Source organism: Halichoerus grypus, chromosome 3 (assembly GCF_964656455.1).
Source record: "Halichoerus grypus chromosome 3, mHalGry1.hap1.1, whole genome shotgun sequence".
Taxonomy (NCBI): Eukaryota; Metazoa; Chordata; class Mammalia; order Carnivora; family Phocidae; genus Halichoerus; species Halichoerus grypus.
In genome coordinates this window covers 160,052,266-160,067,525 of record NC_135714.1, presented here as the reverse complement: position 1 = coordinate 160,067,525, position 15,260 = coordinate 160,052,266, and the positions used below count along the sequence as shown (strand labels likewise).

At 56.8% G+C, this 15,260-nt stretch overlaps 1 protein-coding gene across 11 annotated transcripts in view; it reads right to left on the bottom strand.

The window, feature by feature from the left end:
* LOXL2 (lysyl oxidase like 2) overlaps positions 1–15,260 on the bottom strand; it is an 87,706-nt gene that overhangs the window by 26,673 nt on the left and 45,773 nt on the right. For 8 of the 11 annotated variants that reach the window (XR_013446596.1, XR_013446597.1, XR_013446598.1 and 5 more), the window contains 3 exons: positions 12,057–12,268; positions 5,828–6,050; positions 2,175–2,379 (listed from right to left, as the gene is read on the bottom strand). Coding sequence is in view for 8 of the 11 variants with exons in the window: in XM_078069506.1 (XP_077925632.1) it covers positions 2,175–2,379; positions 5,828–6,050; positions 12,057–12,268 (640 nt within the window). In the remaining 3 variants the exon portion in view is untranslated. The remainder of the gene's footprint in view (positions 1–2,174; positions 2,380–5,827; positions 6,051–12,056; positions 12,269–15,260) is intronic. The other 3 variants (XM_078069508.1, XM_078069509.1, XM_078069507.1) reach the window with 2 other exon arrangements.

Here is a 15,260-nt window from a genome sequence, read left to right as displayed (position 1 = left end):
ATGTTGAAATCATCATATTTGGGATATATTGGATTAAGGGAAATATATTATTAAAATTAATTTGTTTCTTTCTATGAGACAATTTAAAATTACTTACGTGGCTCCCATTATATTTCTGTTGGACAGCTAAGGTGTAGAGTGCTGAAACTTCTTTACCAAGTGTTTATTCAGCTGATCCTACTTACACAAGTGGAACTCATTCATTCATACATTCATTCTTCATAACATGAACAGCCTAGAGCACTATGAGCTGGGTACGGACTCAGCACTAGGGACACAGAGGTGAAGGACACAGGCCCTCCCCTCATGCAGCACTGGGTCTTGGGGGGAGGTGGACATGGACACAGACAGCTGGAGTCCAGATGTGTGCAAGGGGTCCCGGGAACACAAAGCACAAAGTGCCTGACTCCGACCTAACACCCATCCTGGTGATAAGAGCAGGTCTCAGAGAATCTCAGGAGGCTGGGGCCACACAAACCCTCAAATGTGACTCCAGTGTAGAATCTGAAACCCTGGCTTTTGCTCAAGGTCACTGAGCAAGGAGGTGGCAGGGCTGGGACTAGGACTCAGACTGCTCGCCGCTTAGTCCTTGCCTTTCACACCCAAACCACGGGTGTGGTCACTCGGCCCACCAGCCAGAGCCGGGACTGAACTGACCCCGTCTGCTCTGTGACTTGACACTGACTGTGGACTCTTCCCTTCCTGCCTACCAGAATGGACCTGCCCAGAGTGCTGGGAGATCATAAGTCATCCAGTGGTTCTTTCAAGGACAGCATCGAAAATGCCAGCTCTCTCTTTCTTGCAGGGTTCTGCAGGTCCCTGGAAACCTGTGGCTGCTCTGGGCAGTGAAATAACTAGGTCAAATAGCACACGCCCATGAGGGATGGAATGCTTATGTCATCCAGGCTTATTTGTTCCTCAGAATGAGTGGGCTTTGTGCTGCAGGCCTTGGGAAAGCACAAACCAACACAGCCAATCAGTGACACGGACTGTGGGGGTATTCGCCACCCAAGGGAACTCCAAAGAGCTCACCACGACCAGGGAGGAAGAGGACTGGCCTGCGGTATCACCAAGGCTTCTAGGTGGCACGAAGCAACGTTAGAGGCCAGCCTAGACCCCTAACCTTCAGTGCACGCCCAGGAAGCTTGCAGGATTGCAGAATTGGGGTAGAGACGTTCTGAATGTGTGGGGGGCCTGGGCGATGGTGGACATACCGGGAGAAGCCCAAATCTGGGAGCTAATGACTTGGGTTTCAGATTTTCTCCACCACTAACCATGAGGGTGACCACAGGCTCGTCCTCCCGTGCCTCCACGCCTCGGTGTCGGACTAGATGAGCTGAGGTCCTCTCCAGCAGGGCGTCTACGATTCCGGGGCTCTCTCCAGTCCACTGCGCTGTCACTTCCTCCAGGCTGTGACCAATGACCTCACCACATTCCTCTCCGTGGGGCGACGGCCCTCCGGCTGGCAGTATCCTCCCCCCCAGGACAGGGCGCCCCACCCTCCTTGTCAGAAAGGGAAGCTGTCGTGTCCTCATGTCACGTGTGCATCATTGTTCTCAACAGAATGACCCACTTGAAAGCCTCTTACACTTTTGTTCTCTGCTTAGATGAAGGATTTGTGCAGGACACTTAATAAAATCCAGGCCCCTTCTCGTTAGCATCACGTGACATCCGGAAAGGGGCATTCTTGTTCCCAGTCTCTCATGGCAGGGAGAGAATGTTTGTGGTGCTACGCCAGAGTGGGAAAGTAAGATGACCTTTGAGATTCTTGTGTGCCTGGGGTCGGCCACGGCCGGAGGACTTCTGAGATCCTGTCCTGGAGGAAGGGCCTGAGAATTCCAGCTTTCTCAGTGGGACTGGGGAGCACTGGGTTGCGAGCTGGGAGACCTCCACTAGGGTCTTCATTGGCCGCTAATATGTTGTCTCACCTTGGTTATTCACTTCTTTCTCCGGGTCTCAGCTTCCAAATTCATAAAATGGGGGCTCAGTGTTCCCTATGCCCTTGCAGCTCTGACTGCTGGGAGACGCCCGGCATTCTCGAACAGAGCGGCAGCCACGGGTGGGAGCAGGCAAAGCAGGAAGACCCCGCAAAGCCCGAAGCCAGCCCGCCTGGGCTGGGCCCCCCATGCCGTGCTCCCTGTGAAGAGGCCACAGAACGCCCCCCCAGTCCTTACCTTGCCCCAGCTGGGAGCCAGTGATGGCTTCTCTGGCACTCCCAAAGCCCAGCTCTCTGCAGACGACGCTGGCAGACACCAGGTCCCACTTGTCGTCACAGACGGTACCCCATTCTCCGTTCTTGAGCACCTCCACTCGGCCCTCCCCGATGTTGGCACCACCTCTCAACCGCACCAGGGGTTGCTGAAGAGACACACGGTCCTGCTGAGTGCAAAAGCTGATGCACATTCGGCAGGTGGGCGCTGCCCACTGCCCTCCCCTCCCAGCCGCTCCCCTCCACACTGAGGTGCCCGGGCTAGGAGCCGAACCTGTGCTGGAGTTGTGTGCATGTGCGGGGCGGGGGGTGGGGTGCCCATGCTCGCTCTGCACCGTCAGCTCTCCGGGAGCTGCCGTCCTGGACTACAGAGGAGCCCACCGGGACCCTCATTCGTTCGCCACCCCAACCCAGGCTTGGTCAGGGGCCTTACCACCAGCACTTCCCTCCACGGCCCCAGTGCAGAGCCTCAAGCTTTAGAGCTACAGAAAGCAGCTCCTACCCCCAAACTTGGCAGATTCCAGGCGGACCGGGAGTCTACCTTGCTTAGAACCGAGCGCTCTAGTCTAGGCCTGCGGGAGACTTCAGGGCACTGACGGTTACACTCCGGTGATCCCGCTCTGCAGGCGGGGAGAAGCAGGAGCGGGGAGACAGGGAGCTAACCAAGAAGGCCGGGGCTGAGACAATGGACCCTGTGCGGGGGTGGGGAGCCTGCCGTGTGTCCTGGGGCTGCGCGCACGCGCGGCCACTATTCCTGCTACCGCTAGCCCTGATTCTGCTCCAGGTCCAAATCAGCCCGGCTCTGCAGAAGAGGCAGCGCCCCTAGCTGTGCAGAGAGGGGGTGCTTACAGTTTAACTGCCCCTCAGCGCTCACCGACAGCCTGGAAGCCCAAGCGCCTCACAGGGTTTATTTAATCACACAGGGATAAAAGCCACTCTCCACCAGGGCTTTGACCCCACTGGATCACATGTTACCAGACGGGAGCTGGCTCACATGACTCCATCTGCCCACACACCCCAGTCTGCATCAACTTCCGTGCATGCGATGTGTGTGCATGTGCATGCGTGTGTGTGTGGGGGGGGGGGCTCAGAAGGCTTCGAGGCTCTGAGTTACTGCTGATGCTCATTTGCTTCAACACAGAGGGAATGGGCTGACTACGCAGCCGTTCTGTGTGTGCTGGATCAGACCAGAGTCATTGTTCCACTCGCGCCTCCGTGGTCCTCAGACCACACCCGCCGATGGCCCGGCCATGGTGGCCTGGCTGGAGGTGGTGTTTGTCGACATTCAGGTACACCTGCCACCTTGAGGGCCGAGGTGTCAGACCAGAACCCGTGTCTCCATCCTCCAGCTGAGGTTCCCACTCGGCCACAGGGCTCTCGCCCACTGGCAGTGCCCCGTGGCTGCCGTGGCAGGGCAGGGCGCAGTGATAGCACCCAGGCTTACAGGCCGTGGGGACTGCTCTGAGCCTGGCACTAGGGAGAGAAGATGGACAGGGGTGTGTGCCAAACAGCCGGAACCTTCTAGCTTTAGAAAACAAACCAGACACCTGCTGGCTGCAGCCCGTTTGCAGTGGAGCTGTGCCCTCTCCCTTCCCCCACCGCCCGGCCCAAGCTGTCTAGCACGCACAGCTGTGGCTTCCATGTTCTGGAAACTGCTCCTATGGGCTGGTGGGTGGGAACAGCACATGGGAAGAGGAAGGGGAGGGGTAGGAAAGGTGGCTGCTCATTTATGAGGGGGCAGACCATCCATGACCCGAGCTTGATGGAGGCAGAATGCCAAAGATCCTCATCCCAGCCTGGCAGTGGCCGAGCAGAGTCAGCTGGCCCCGGAGGAAAGAAAGAAACCAAGGGAAAATGTGATGTAAGGCTCGCTCCCCCCTTTTTTTTTTTTAAATTCCTTTGGCATGAACTCAATTCCTTTGCTTTAAACCACACAGCAAGAGGAATTCCAAAACAGTAGGGTCTGGAATTCTGGATGACATACGAGAAAAGCTCAGAGGCCCGGGCTGAGGCTGTAGGAAGGATGTGGTCATCCCATCATGTGGCAGGGGGGCAAGTGAGGGTGTGCGGGGGCTGTGGGGCTGGGGGGGGGGCAGCACTGTCCGGGGGTGTCTGTGTCGCCTGGCTGCACGCATGTGCTGTGTGGTGGGCCTGTGCACTTTGGAGGCCCCTTGGCGACAAAGGGGGCAGGGACGGCTGCCTGCTGGAAGAGTCACAAAGGCACTCCAAATAGTTCCCATACCCCTTGGTTGATGGCTGGGCTCACAGCATTCATTTCACTCCTTTCACTGAAGGCTTTCTCTTTTGTGTAAATACACCACCCCCAGCCTGGGAGGGGGCACCCAACATGGTTTATCTGCCTCCTGTCGGGGTTTCCCTTTTCCTTCGGATGAGTGCTATCACCCCCTTCCCAAGAGCAGGTCCTTAGATGTTGATGCGGAGGGGAGACGGCAGAGGGCAGAGGGGAAAGATGGGAGAGACAGGGAGAGAGGAAAGAGACACAGAATGAAGCTGCCATCACGGCCTTTCCCCCTCCTCTTACCCCTGACGTGGTCAGAGCTGACTCAGAACTCACCCCTGCCCAGGTGAGCACGCAGGTTTTATCTGGCGCAGGGGATCACTCCCCATAATGAGCAGCCACCTTTCCTACGCCTCCTTCTCCTCCTCCCATGTGCTGTTCCCACCCACCAGTCCCATGTGAGCAGTTTCTAGAACATGCACATCACTGAGAACCTTTGACGGATATAGGAAAAAAGAAGGGTAGGAAAAAGAAAAATGAATTTCCTCTTAATGATTTTCAAGGGAAGATAGAGGAGCGCACTTTCTCTGTTTCAGAAGCCGCGTCAAGCCTGCCATGGTCAGGACAGTTCACTTGTCCTAAGAAATCGGACACTTGAAACGGGGCTGTTATTTATGTGAGCAGATGTACATCGGCGTGTCTTGAGTGCACTCACACGCACACGCGCACACACGCGCACACACGGACACGCACATGCAGGTGCTGCTCGCATACATGGAACGAGACTGAGGGCTACAGGTGACAGAGACATGGGAATGACAGGTTTTCCTTGTCTGTCTCGGTGAAAGCTTTTTAAAAATTTTTATCCTTGCTGTCGCAGAACAAACCAAAACATGTTTGGAAACATTTGTAGCAGGGTCCATGTGCTTTTGAGAATCATACTGAATTTCCCACAAACTCCAGAACGCTCCTCTCCTCTGGGAATGCAGCAGCACTCCCCACCCCTGCCTCTCGTGCTGGGCCAGCAGACAGCGCACAGAGCCTGTGACAGTGGATAAGGAGGTGCTCTCCTCTCCCTGGTATCTGTCCTCCATGGAGGGGACTCTGGTCTCGGAGAGGAGTAGCAATGGTGGGAGGCCACGTTGGGGTGCTAAAGATTTGGGGCTGGGGCCCAGCGGCTCGGCGCACTCTAGAAGTGGCATCTCTGGGTGGGGCCGGCCCTGACAGGCGTCCCACTACATTCTGCCCTGTAGGAAAGTGGTCTGAGCTGGGGCCAGCTCTCCTCATTCTCTCCTGGAGGGGTCCCTGCCCGCTCCCTGAACTGCCACTCTCCCCCCGCGCCCCGTGCCAAGGGGCCAGACCTCTGGCCACGTCCTCACCTCTGGCTTGTAGGCTTTCCGGAATCTCGAGGGCCCGTCGGAGCTGAAGACCTGGCCAGGCACGCAACTCACCACGGCTGGCAGCCCATTCTCACAGGTGACATTCTTCACGGGGTCCAGCAACACCTGAGTGCCGAGCTTGCAGTTGGAGATGTGGGCCTCCGTGCCTGTGCAGTCCATGGAGAAGGGCCAGTAGCGCTGTTTCTTCCGGGCCGCGAACATCCTGCAGGGGGGCGAGGGGGCGGGTGACCAGGGTGTCATGGCGCCCACCCCTCATTCCTTCCACAACTGGGTACTGGGTACGGGGCCGGCCGCTGTGCTGGCTTCTGGGGATCTGATGGGGGAACGGAACGGGTACGGCCTGTGCATCTGGAGCTCAGCCCCGCTGAGTGGGCAGGCACTCGCTGAGCACCTCAGCCATGCGGGGCACCATGCTGGGCGCTGGGGAGCAGGACTGGGAGGGCAGACATGGCCTCCTTCCCCCCGCCCCGGCCCCAGGCAGCTTATATGCTAGAAGAGGAAGTGAGATAACACAAAAGCCTATAAACGCACAATGCAGAAAGGGGTCTAAAAGAGATAAGACCCCTGGTCCCAGGAAACCCTCAGTGCCAGGCAAACCAGAATGGTTGCTCACCCGAACACTTCAGATAATTTCAACATGATTGGCTGTGGTTTCTCACCTGTTTCAATGAGCAGAACAAGGCGAATGTTAAACTCTCTCCCAGTGACATACAAGATCAAAGGTGTGCATCCGATGAGAAGCAGCAAAGAACAGTCTTAAGTCACCCCATGGGCTGAATCAAAGTATAACTTGCTTGGAAATTAAAGTGGTCAGGAAACTCAGCCACAGACTTTATCAAATCTTCACCTGGGAGCCAGTGAGGCTCACGGTGTCCCCGGAGCATAGCCTAAGGGAAGCTCTTGGCCTGTATTACGTGTGAAGTGTTCCTTTTTATGTGTTTTTGGAAGGCAGAATAAAGACCAAGGTGAGCCAGAGTGTTTTCTAAAACAATAACCAACCCATAAGTAAGGAACTGGTTAACAGAAAGGTTACTGTGCCTCGGTTTCCCCATCTCCAAATTAGAAGGGTAATGGGATCTACTTGGTAAGATTGTTTATAATGCTTGTGAAGCAGTTAAAACCGCACACAGGAAGGGCTTCGTATGTGTTTGTAAAAGCACTGACAACTATCTTGGTTAAAGGAGACAAAGGGAAGAAGAGAAGGTAGGGCTCCCCAGGGTTGCCGTCATGAGACACGACTTCGGGGAGGAGCAGGGTTTGAGCTAGGCTCTGAATGATGGCGGGATTTGCAAAGGAGGAGGGCAGGGATGACACCCTGTCCTCTCATGCTGTCCCAGCTCTCTGGGGTCTGTGCTTGTCCCCGCTTGGCAGAACCAGTGAGATGCCCCAGACAGACAGCATCGCCACCAGCTGCCCAGTGGAGGGGCCTCCAGGGGCAGGCTGGCCCAGGGCGGGGCAGAAGGGGGGGCCTGTTTCTGCTGGTAGGGCAGGCCTGGAAGTTTCTGCTTTGTCTCGGAGTGAAGGGATGTGAACACAGAGGAAGGTGAAACCCTACAGACACCTCCAATATCTTTCCTTAACCCCAAATTTCGACTGGTAATAATTCTAGTGTACCTGTGCACCTGATGACACAGACTCTTTGAAAAAAGGACTATCCTGGGAAATTCAGGATGTGTGCTCAACATCCCTGTAGCCTACGGTGAAGAACTTTGCAGGAGGGCCGTTAAGAATTCCAAGCACCACTGCCCTCCCCACTTCCTGCATACAAGGCCCCTGCCCTTGGAAACACAACCTCCAGCTTGTTCCCCACCATACCCCCACCTCGGACTGGAGAACACACTTGGGGGGGGGTTGTCTCCAGCTTGTCCCTCAGGACGCCCCCACAATAAGCGAGAGAGCACACTCAGGGGAGATCAGCTGCACAAGGCCTGACACATCCTCTTGCTTCCAGGGTTCAGTGAACACTGCCCTCACCCAGCAGATGTACTGAGCTCTTAATATAGACCGAAGCGCACACAGCAAACACAGATCTGCTCCTGCCTTTCCCAGACAGCCCTGCTTCCCTCTCACATCAGCTCACAGGAATGCACGGGGGCCCTCCACAGGCCTTCCCTACGCAGGCAGCGGCCCACCCCCTCCCCCACCCCCAGTGACTCACCAGGGCCAGGGCCAGGGGGTGCAGACACGAGGGGGCGAGGCCGTGGGGAGGATGCATGACAGCCCGCCCCAAGCCTGCTGTTTGGAGAGCCACTGGAGTGACGGGCAGCTTTGAGCCCCGGGGGAAGCCTGCTGGAGAAAGAGGTGTCTAGGCCTATGGCAGGGTAGCAGGAAGAACCCTCGGCTGGGCCGCTGCAACTGAAAATGTAAAGTCCTCCTGGCTCTTTCCAGCCAAGGGAAAAGCCAGATTTGGTTAGGGATTCTGCCAGCTACTATGTATGTCTATTCCAATGATGAATTCCAGAATTAGGGAAATAACCACAAGATGGGCTCAGGGACCCACTGGGCCCACTGTGAGCTGGGCCTGAGCTAAAACTCCATTGATCACCTGACCTCCATAAGCCCCTCCTCTGACTGGAGGGCCATAGCGACCTGTGAGTCTCCCGGAAGCAGTGTAGTTCAGAACCTGTGTCCAGTCGTGCCAAAAGTTTTGGTTATTTCCTCTTCCCCAGTGCACACTTTGGTAAAAGGCCATAGGTCCCTTTTGGGGAAGGCTGGGCAATTGATTAACAGGGTGCATTTTTGGCAGTGTATTGGGGTCCGTCCTCAAGGGGAGCCAGCCTCCCCTTCATTCAAAGGGTCCTGGGTCTGTAACCTGGCTCGGGTCTGGGACTTGGGGGAGGGGTGTGACCCTCTGTGTTTATGATTCAGGTTCGATTTTTGTTCTCTCAGCCTAGATTTCCCATTCATCCAGAACAAGTAAGAACTCAGTAGGCTTCCTACCCATTTCACATCCAGGAACACCATGATCAACCAGCCCACGCCATGGGTCTGAAGGAGTCAAGCTGTTCTGATCACTGCTCAGACTCTGCTGTCATTCAGGAACCATGCCCACCTGGCCTGGGGAGGCTGAGTGCTGTCCCCTGGCCCCTCCGCCCTGGGATCCAGTCACCCCCCACTGCAATTAGGGGAGGTATGGCCTACAGAGAAGAGTTCCCTGCAGGGAGCTCTTCAGAACGCCAGGGTTTCCCACACAAATTTATTCCTCAGTCATAGGGAAAGTGTGTCTTCTGGACCTTCCCAGGGTGGGTGAGGTCTCAGAAGATAAATGCACTCCAATGTTCCAGTCTCCATAAGCCTTTGAAATCCCTTCCTCCACATGAAACCAAGGAGAGTAGGCATTTCCATTTCGCTCACGGTGGGCCACATTTTGGTCCATGTTTCAGCCAACCAACCAAATCATTAAAGCTTTCCTAACTCCTGAGATGCAACATTAGATGCAGAATCTCAGCTTAGTGAGCTCATATCAATAAATCAGTGTCAACACTGGGATCCTGCTCTAAGAAAAAAAACGACCACAAAACGCTCCTGGCTCCAAGAATGGGGCCCTGAAGCTTCAGTTTCATTAGCTTCAAGGAGAATTCATGGTTCCCTGGGCCAGAGCAGAAGTCAGCTCATGGCAAAGCAGCCCTTGGTGGGGAAACGGACTCCACTCTCAGCGACCCTGTGGGCACAAGGACTCTGAGGGACACGTGGGAACCACCTGGAGGGCAGGAGGGTGGCGAGCTGAGAGGCTCTGATGAAGAGCTGCGGTCCCGGCGCTGGGGATAACTGAGGCCCCTGACTGGCCACCAGACACACCAGTTAGCAGAGTAAGGGGGAGAGGCCTCAGACGCTGCCCAGGTGAATGTCTAAGGCTGCAAAGTTCCTTTGGACCTGGTGGATACTTGGAGATGGCCAACCCCACTCTAGACAGAATCACTTTGAAAACAATCTCCTTCCTAGGGTGAAGGGCCTCCCTGGGATTGAGGGATGTCAGCAACAGCAGGGACAGGCTGTGGGAAGGGTCAAAGGGAGCTGGGGGAAGCTGCTACTGGAAGGCCCACACTCAGGGACCACGCAGGGTGGCCCTCACTCGGCTCCCAGGCTCTGCTGTTCTGCAGCCTCTCAGCACGGCTCCCAGACCCCCTGTCCCCAGGCCAGCCCGGCCCAGCTCCCAGACTTAACAGCCCCCTGTGGTGGGGGCCTGTGCCGCGTAGCCAGGCCCTGCCTCTGGGGCGGAGCAGAGCAAGAGCAGGGGCTGAAGGGGGCGCGGTGTGGAGAACACACCTGGGCTCCCCCGTGGGCTCCGGCAGGGGGGGCTCTGGGACCCTGAGTGCCCTACCCCACAGGCCTGCGTCTCCTGTGCAGAAGTAGGGCTTGCGCCGGGTGATGTCTGAGGCCACCCTACGCCCTGGGAGACCCAGCTCACTACTAAGAGCTTCCTCCAGCCGGCTGCCATCACAGCCCCGAACAGCACCACCGAGGCAGACGCTTCCCACTGTGTCTTTCTCTTTTGGGGCCCAATTGTCAGCTGAATCTCAGAGGCTGACATAACACAAGCCTACAAGGTTTAGCGCCCGCCCTCCTGCCTCTCCGGCTAGAGGTCAGGAACCGAGCCGGTTTTCAGTAGTCAGTTCATCATCTCCCAACTTGCCTGAGAACACCACCCACCACCACTGCCTTGGATGCCTCCCAGCCCTGGGGGCCTTTTCCTGTCCCAATGTGAACAGGAAACTGGACACAGGGGTGGGTGGAGCAAGGAGAGGGTTTCCAATGCAGCCCAGCCCACGAGAGAGGATCGCCTGGAGCGAAGCTGCCAAAACAGAGCTGAGACCCCTCCTCAAAAGCAGGAAGAAGACTCAGGACCGTCCTCAGTTGGGGAGATGGCTTTCAAAGGCCATCTGAACAAGCCATGTGCTGCCTGGCTTTGGTCTGCTGGCAGCCTTCCCCACTCCTAGGACTGGGCTGGGGGCTGTGGTGGGGCCAGCCAGGGGAGGGGTTCGCTTTTCTTGGCTCCAATGGGTCGGAAAAGCTGAGAAGGTGTCCCCGGGGAAGGAGCTGACCAGATGGAGGGAGTTGTCCAGACTCAGAGGCCTGAGACCACTCCGCCTCCCAGCTGCCCTGCGCAACCAGGAAGGTCTGGGCCCCGTCTGGGGCGGTGGAGGGTGGGAATCGACATTGTGCTCGCCCCCGGGGTGTTGTGAGCCTGCCCTGCTGCCTGCGCTCACCCCTGTGGCGGACTGGGGGCTCTAACCAAAGGCGGCCAGGCCAAGCCCACAGAGGGATGCAGCCTGCCCGACCCCAGGGATCTGGAAGGAGAGCCTGGCTTGGAACCCACGTCTCCTGACTTTGAAATTCCCTGTCCTTGGTTCGAAAGGAGAGAGGCAGTGCCGTGAGTCTACACTCTCTGGGAGTGTAGACCCCGAAGCTGGAGACCTGTGTTCGGATCCAAGTTCTACCGCCTCTCTCTGACTTTCTTCGACTCTGAAGCAGCCCCTGCTTCCTGGTGCTGGAGGGTTCGACGGCTAGCAGCACAGCCTGACACATAGCAAGACACACACACACACAGTCAGAAACAGACTGTCGCTACCACTAGTCAGAGGAGGAGGAGGACCCCACTGCCACCAAGGTACTCCAGCGGCCAGCCTCTCAGGGGGCCGAATCCCTTCACTGGACACCCCTCGGGGAGGTTACTCTAAGTCTCGTTGGTATCTCGCCTTCTTTCCCCCTGGGAGATGCTAACTTTGGCAACCAGAACAGCACTGGAAGGTTTAACTGGGATGGGTGTAACTGAGTCAAATCGAACCATTTTTCAATCTCCTGAAAGGTCCAGATTTCTCTGAATGATCATTTGCTGAGGAAAAGTGGGCATGTCTCCTTAAGTTAGCACTGCCCTTGCCCCCCCCCCCCCGGCCTGGCTAGTACTGTCCTTGTTCGGCCCCTGTGGTCCCTGCGCTGACCGTCTGCACCAAGAGGTGGGATTTCTCCGGGCTGGAGCACCCTGCACTTCATCTCTGCCCTCACCCTTCCCTCACCCTACCTTCGTCGTACTTTTGCGGTCTGTCTCCCACAGGAACAGGAGTTTCTCAAGGGCAGGCTTGCTGGAGGGCCACGGGTGGGCCTGCCATGACATGGGGCAGGAAGGACTCTCCTTTGTGGGGCAGGGGGGACCCTGCCAGAGTTGACTCTGAACCAGGCAGGCGAGACCAGGAGTAAGCAGCCCCCTTACTTGTACACTTTGGTGTTGTACGTCCTCTCCCCAGGGAAGCCAAACATGCCGCAGACCACTCGGGAATTCTTGGCTGTCCAGTGCTTGTCGCAGATCTGCTTCCAGGTCTTGCCGTCCTTGACCTCCACATAGCCCTCTGTCACGGGGGTGCGCTTGCGGTAGGCCGACAGGATGGCTCGGATCCGGATGTCCTCCACCTGGATGTTCAGGTTCTGGGAAGGTGGAGGCACAAAAGCAGAGGACTCACTGGCCGGGTCTGGCCACAAGAGGTGGCTGCAGGCCCGGCACTCTGCAGCCTGCGTCTGCCCTCGGGCGTGGCAGAGTGGTGTGTGTGTGGGGGGTGTGTGTGTGTGGGGTGTGTGGCGGGGGTGTGGCGGGGGGCTAGGAGTGGCCAGGAGCAGTCAGAGAAGAGCCCCAGGACCCCAGCGGCTTCTCCTACATCCTACAAAAAGCGCGGCCGCTCCCTCTGTGGGTTCTCAAAATAAGCACAGAAGAGAGAACGCGTTCTTTGAATTTTCAAGTTCCATATTAAAAACAACTTGGGTTTTGTATTTTACTCCAAAGCATGTCCGGGCACACATGTGTGCCTGCATGTGTGTGTCTCCCCACTAAGCTTTCAGTAAAATTGAAGTGGCCTCGGCCATCTTAAGGCTGGTGGTGCCACCTTGCATTCTATGTCATCCCCTGGGGTCGGCGTTCCTAGGTGAGCAAATCCCAGGAGAGAAGGGGGAGGGCTTGGAGAGAAGAGGGGCGGGAGGAGCTTTGTGGAGGGACTCAGGGCTGCCCAGCAGGGAGGTAGGGATGGTCACCGTCGCTGGGCTGTGGCAAGGAAAGGAAAGATTCCAAATGACTTGAGGCCCTAGGAAAGCCTGCTCCTCACCCCCACTCCCACCCCCACCCCCATCCATCGTTCTGAGGCAGTGATGGAAAAGTCAGGACCCCGGCAGGAGGAAGCGGAAGACACTGGGCAAGGGGGGGACGGCCTCTTGCCGCACTGCATTGTGGGCTCTCCTCCCCACACCTCTGACACCGAGTGGCAATGTCCCTGCCCCCCGCCTACCCCAGAGGCCCAGGGATTTGGTAGAAGGACAGGGGGCCTCGAGAGGCCAAGCGGGATGGGAGGAATGGGGGACTCCACGGAGTTAGTGATAGCTGTGCTCAATCTGCCCCCAAACACTACAGAAGCTCCCTCCCAAAGCTCTCAGTTCCAGCCCTTCCTCTTTCTGCCCCTGCCTATGAGACCACCACCAGCTCTTGCAAGGGCCCCTGCGTCCATCTCCCTCTTCCATCCATCTGCTACAGGGCCAGCCACCAGAGGTCTTTCTAAAACACAGAGGGATCCTGTCCCTTGACTGTATAATAATGCCCCAATCACTTAGTGAGGTGCCCACAGCCGGTCATGACTGATGCCCCCTCTGCCTCCGGCCCCCTCAGTGTCCCCAGCCCCAAATCTATACTCAGATCTGGTTAACCGCAATAGCAACAGCTTCCATGTGCGAGCCCCATAAGGAGTGTTTTATGTGCGTTCTCTTACTTAATCCTCAACTAACAGAAGGGGGTGGTTCGGAGCTATTGCCATCCCCTTTTCCAGATAAGAAAACTGGCTGACTCTATCTCCTGAGAACCACCTAGAGGCAGGGAGCGCAGTGTGAGGAGCTCTCTGAGCTGGGCCAGGGAGGAAGGGGGGGAGCGCACAGGATCCTGGCAACCTGAGTGCCTGCACCCCTGTCCAGCCAGGATGCAAATGAACCACGAGGTTGAACAGAACCATTATTTGGGTGCCCGGGGATTCATGTCTCCTCACCCCGGCTTCAGGGTGCAAAGCCAGGCCCTGTTTCAATAGCCCGGCAAGGCAGTGGAAAGTATGTGGGCCAGGAGTGATGGCGTTTGGCCCTGGTTCCTTTCCATGCAGAGAGGAAGGAAAGCGCCAGGGGCAGGATTATGTTTGCCAGCTTAGATCCTGGATCCTTTACAGCCTCCATCGGGCCACAGGACCTGTGCCACCAAGACACGTGGACAGGGGCAAGCCAAGAAAGGGCCTGAGCTCTGGAGCAGCGACCTGTGGCCCAGCCCCCTCCTGCCTCTTCCCATGTCCGGAGGAGGGGCTGGAATTCCAGTGGGTAAATGCATAATGCCCAGAAGGAAAGTTACTCTCCAGGGCAGGCAGCCTGGGCCAACTTTGTTAAATTCCGATCCTTCCCTACCCCCCACCCCCAGCGCCATGGGGCAGCAGTGCAGGCTCACTAAGGGGAGGTGTAAAATGTGACCCTCAGCACCCCAGCTACCACAGTGGGAGAGGGGACACGGCAGACCCACGTACCCTTGTCTTGATGCAAGGTGGCATCTCTTCTGCAGAAATGTGACAGTGGGGGGGAGCCAGGAGGGCTCAAGGATGTGGGAAACGAGGTTTAGAGAGGAGAAAGTACTAGAGCAAAGTGTCCTTGTCCTTATTCTTCCACCAACTCACTACCTGTGTGTGTGTGTGTGTGTGTGTGCCTCTCTGTGTGGGTCTGTGGGTCTCTGCATGTCTGTGTGAGTCTGTCTGTGCACCTATGCGGTGCAGGAGAGGTCCACAGAGGGACTTGTTCTCTCCAAAGCCTTAGAGAAGTGGTCAGGGTCGCTCCTTCAAAATAGAATGTCTTCTTTTCTCCCTCCATGGAAGCAACCCCTTCTCATTCCGTCAGGCTCAAATTCACTTCAGTCATTCATTTATTCATTCGTTCAACAAAATACCAGTCTCTGCCCTCAATGGACCTTGAAGGGTTCCTCGTCTGCCCCAACCAGAGGGCTCTGTCTCTTCTCTGAATAACAAAACTGCGAGGGCCCTCACTTATCAAACACCAACTGATTCAGTACACGGCAGGCTCTGGGCTCTGGGCTCACTCAACTCCCATGACAACCCACGAGCAGGCCGATGGTACACCCATGTTCCAGGTGAAAAATGAGAAAACTTGGCAAGGTTTTGCAACTTCTCCAAGCTCACAGAGCCAGGAAGTAGGTAAACAACGGTGAAGACTGAGTTCGGAGCCCAAGCCTGTGCTCCGGCCTGGGGACCGCTGGTCTCTGCCCTCCCACTCACGCCCTGTCCAGGGCGAGGTACTGAGTTGACCCACACGGGGCAGGGGCAGAGGCTCGGCCTTCTGGGTGGTCCCTTTGGGGCCTGCACTTTCGAAGTCCATCCTGTGCTCCGGTGGGAGGAGCCCT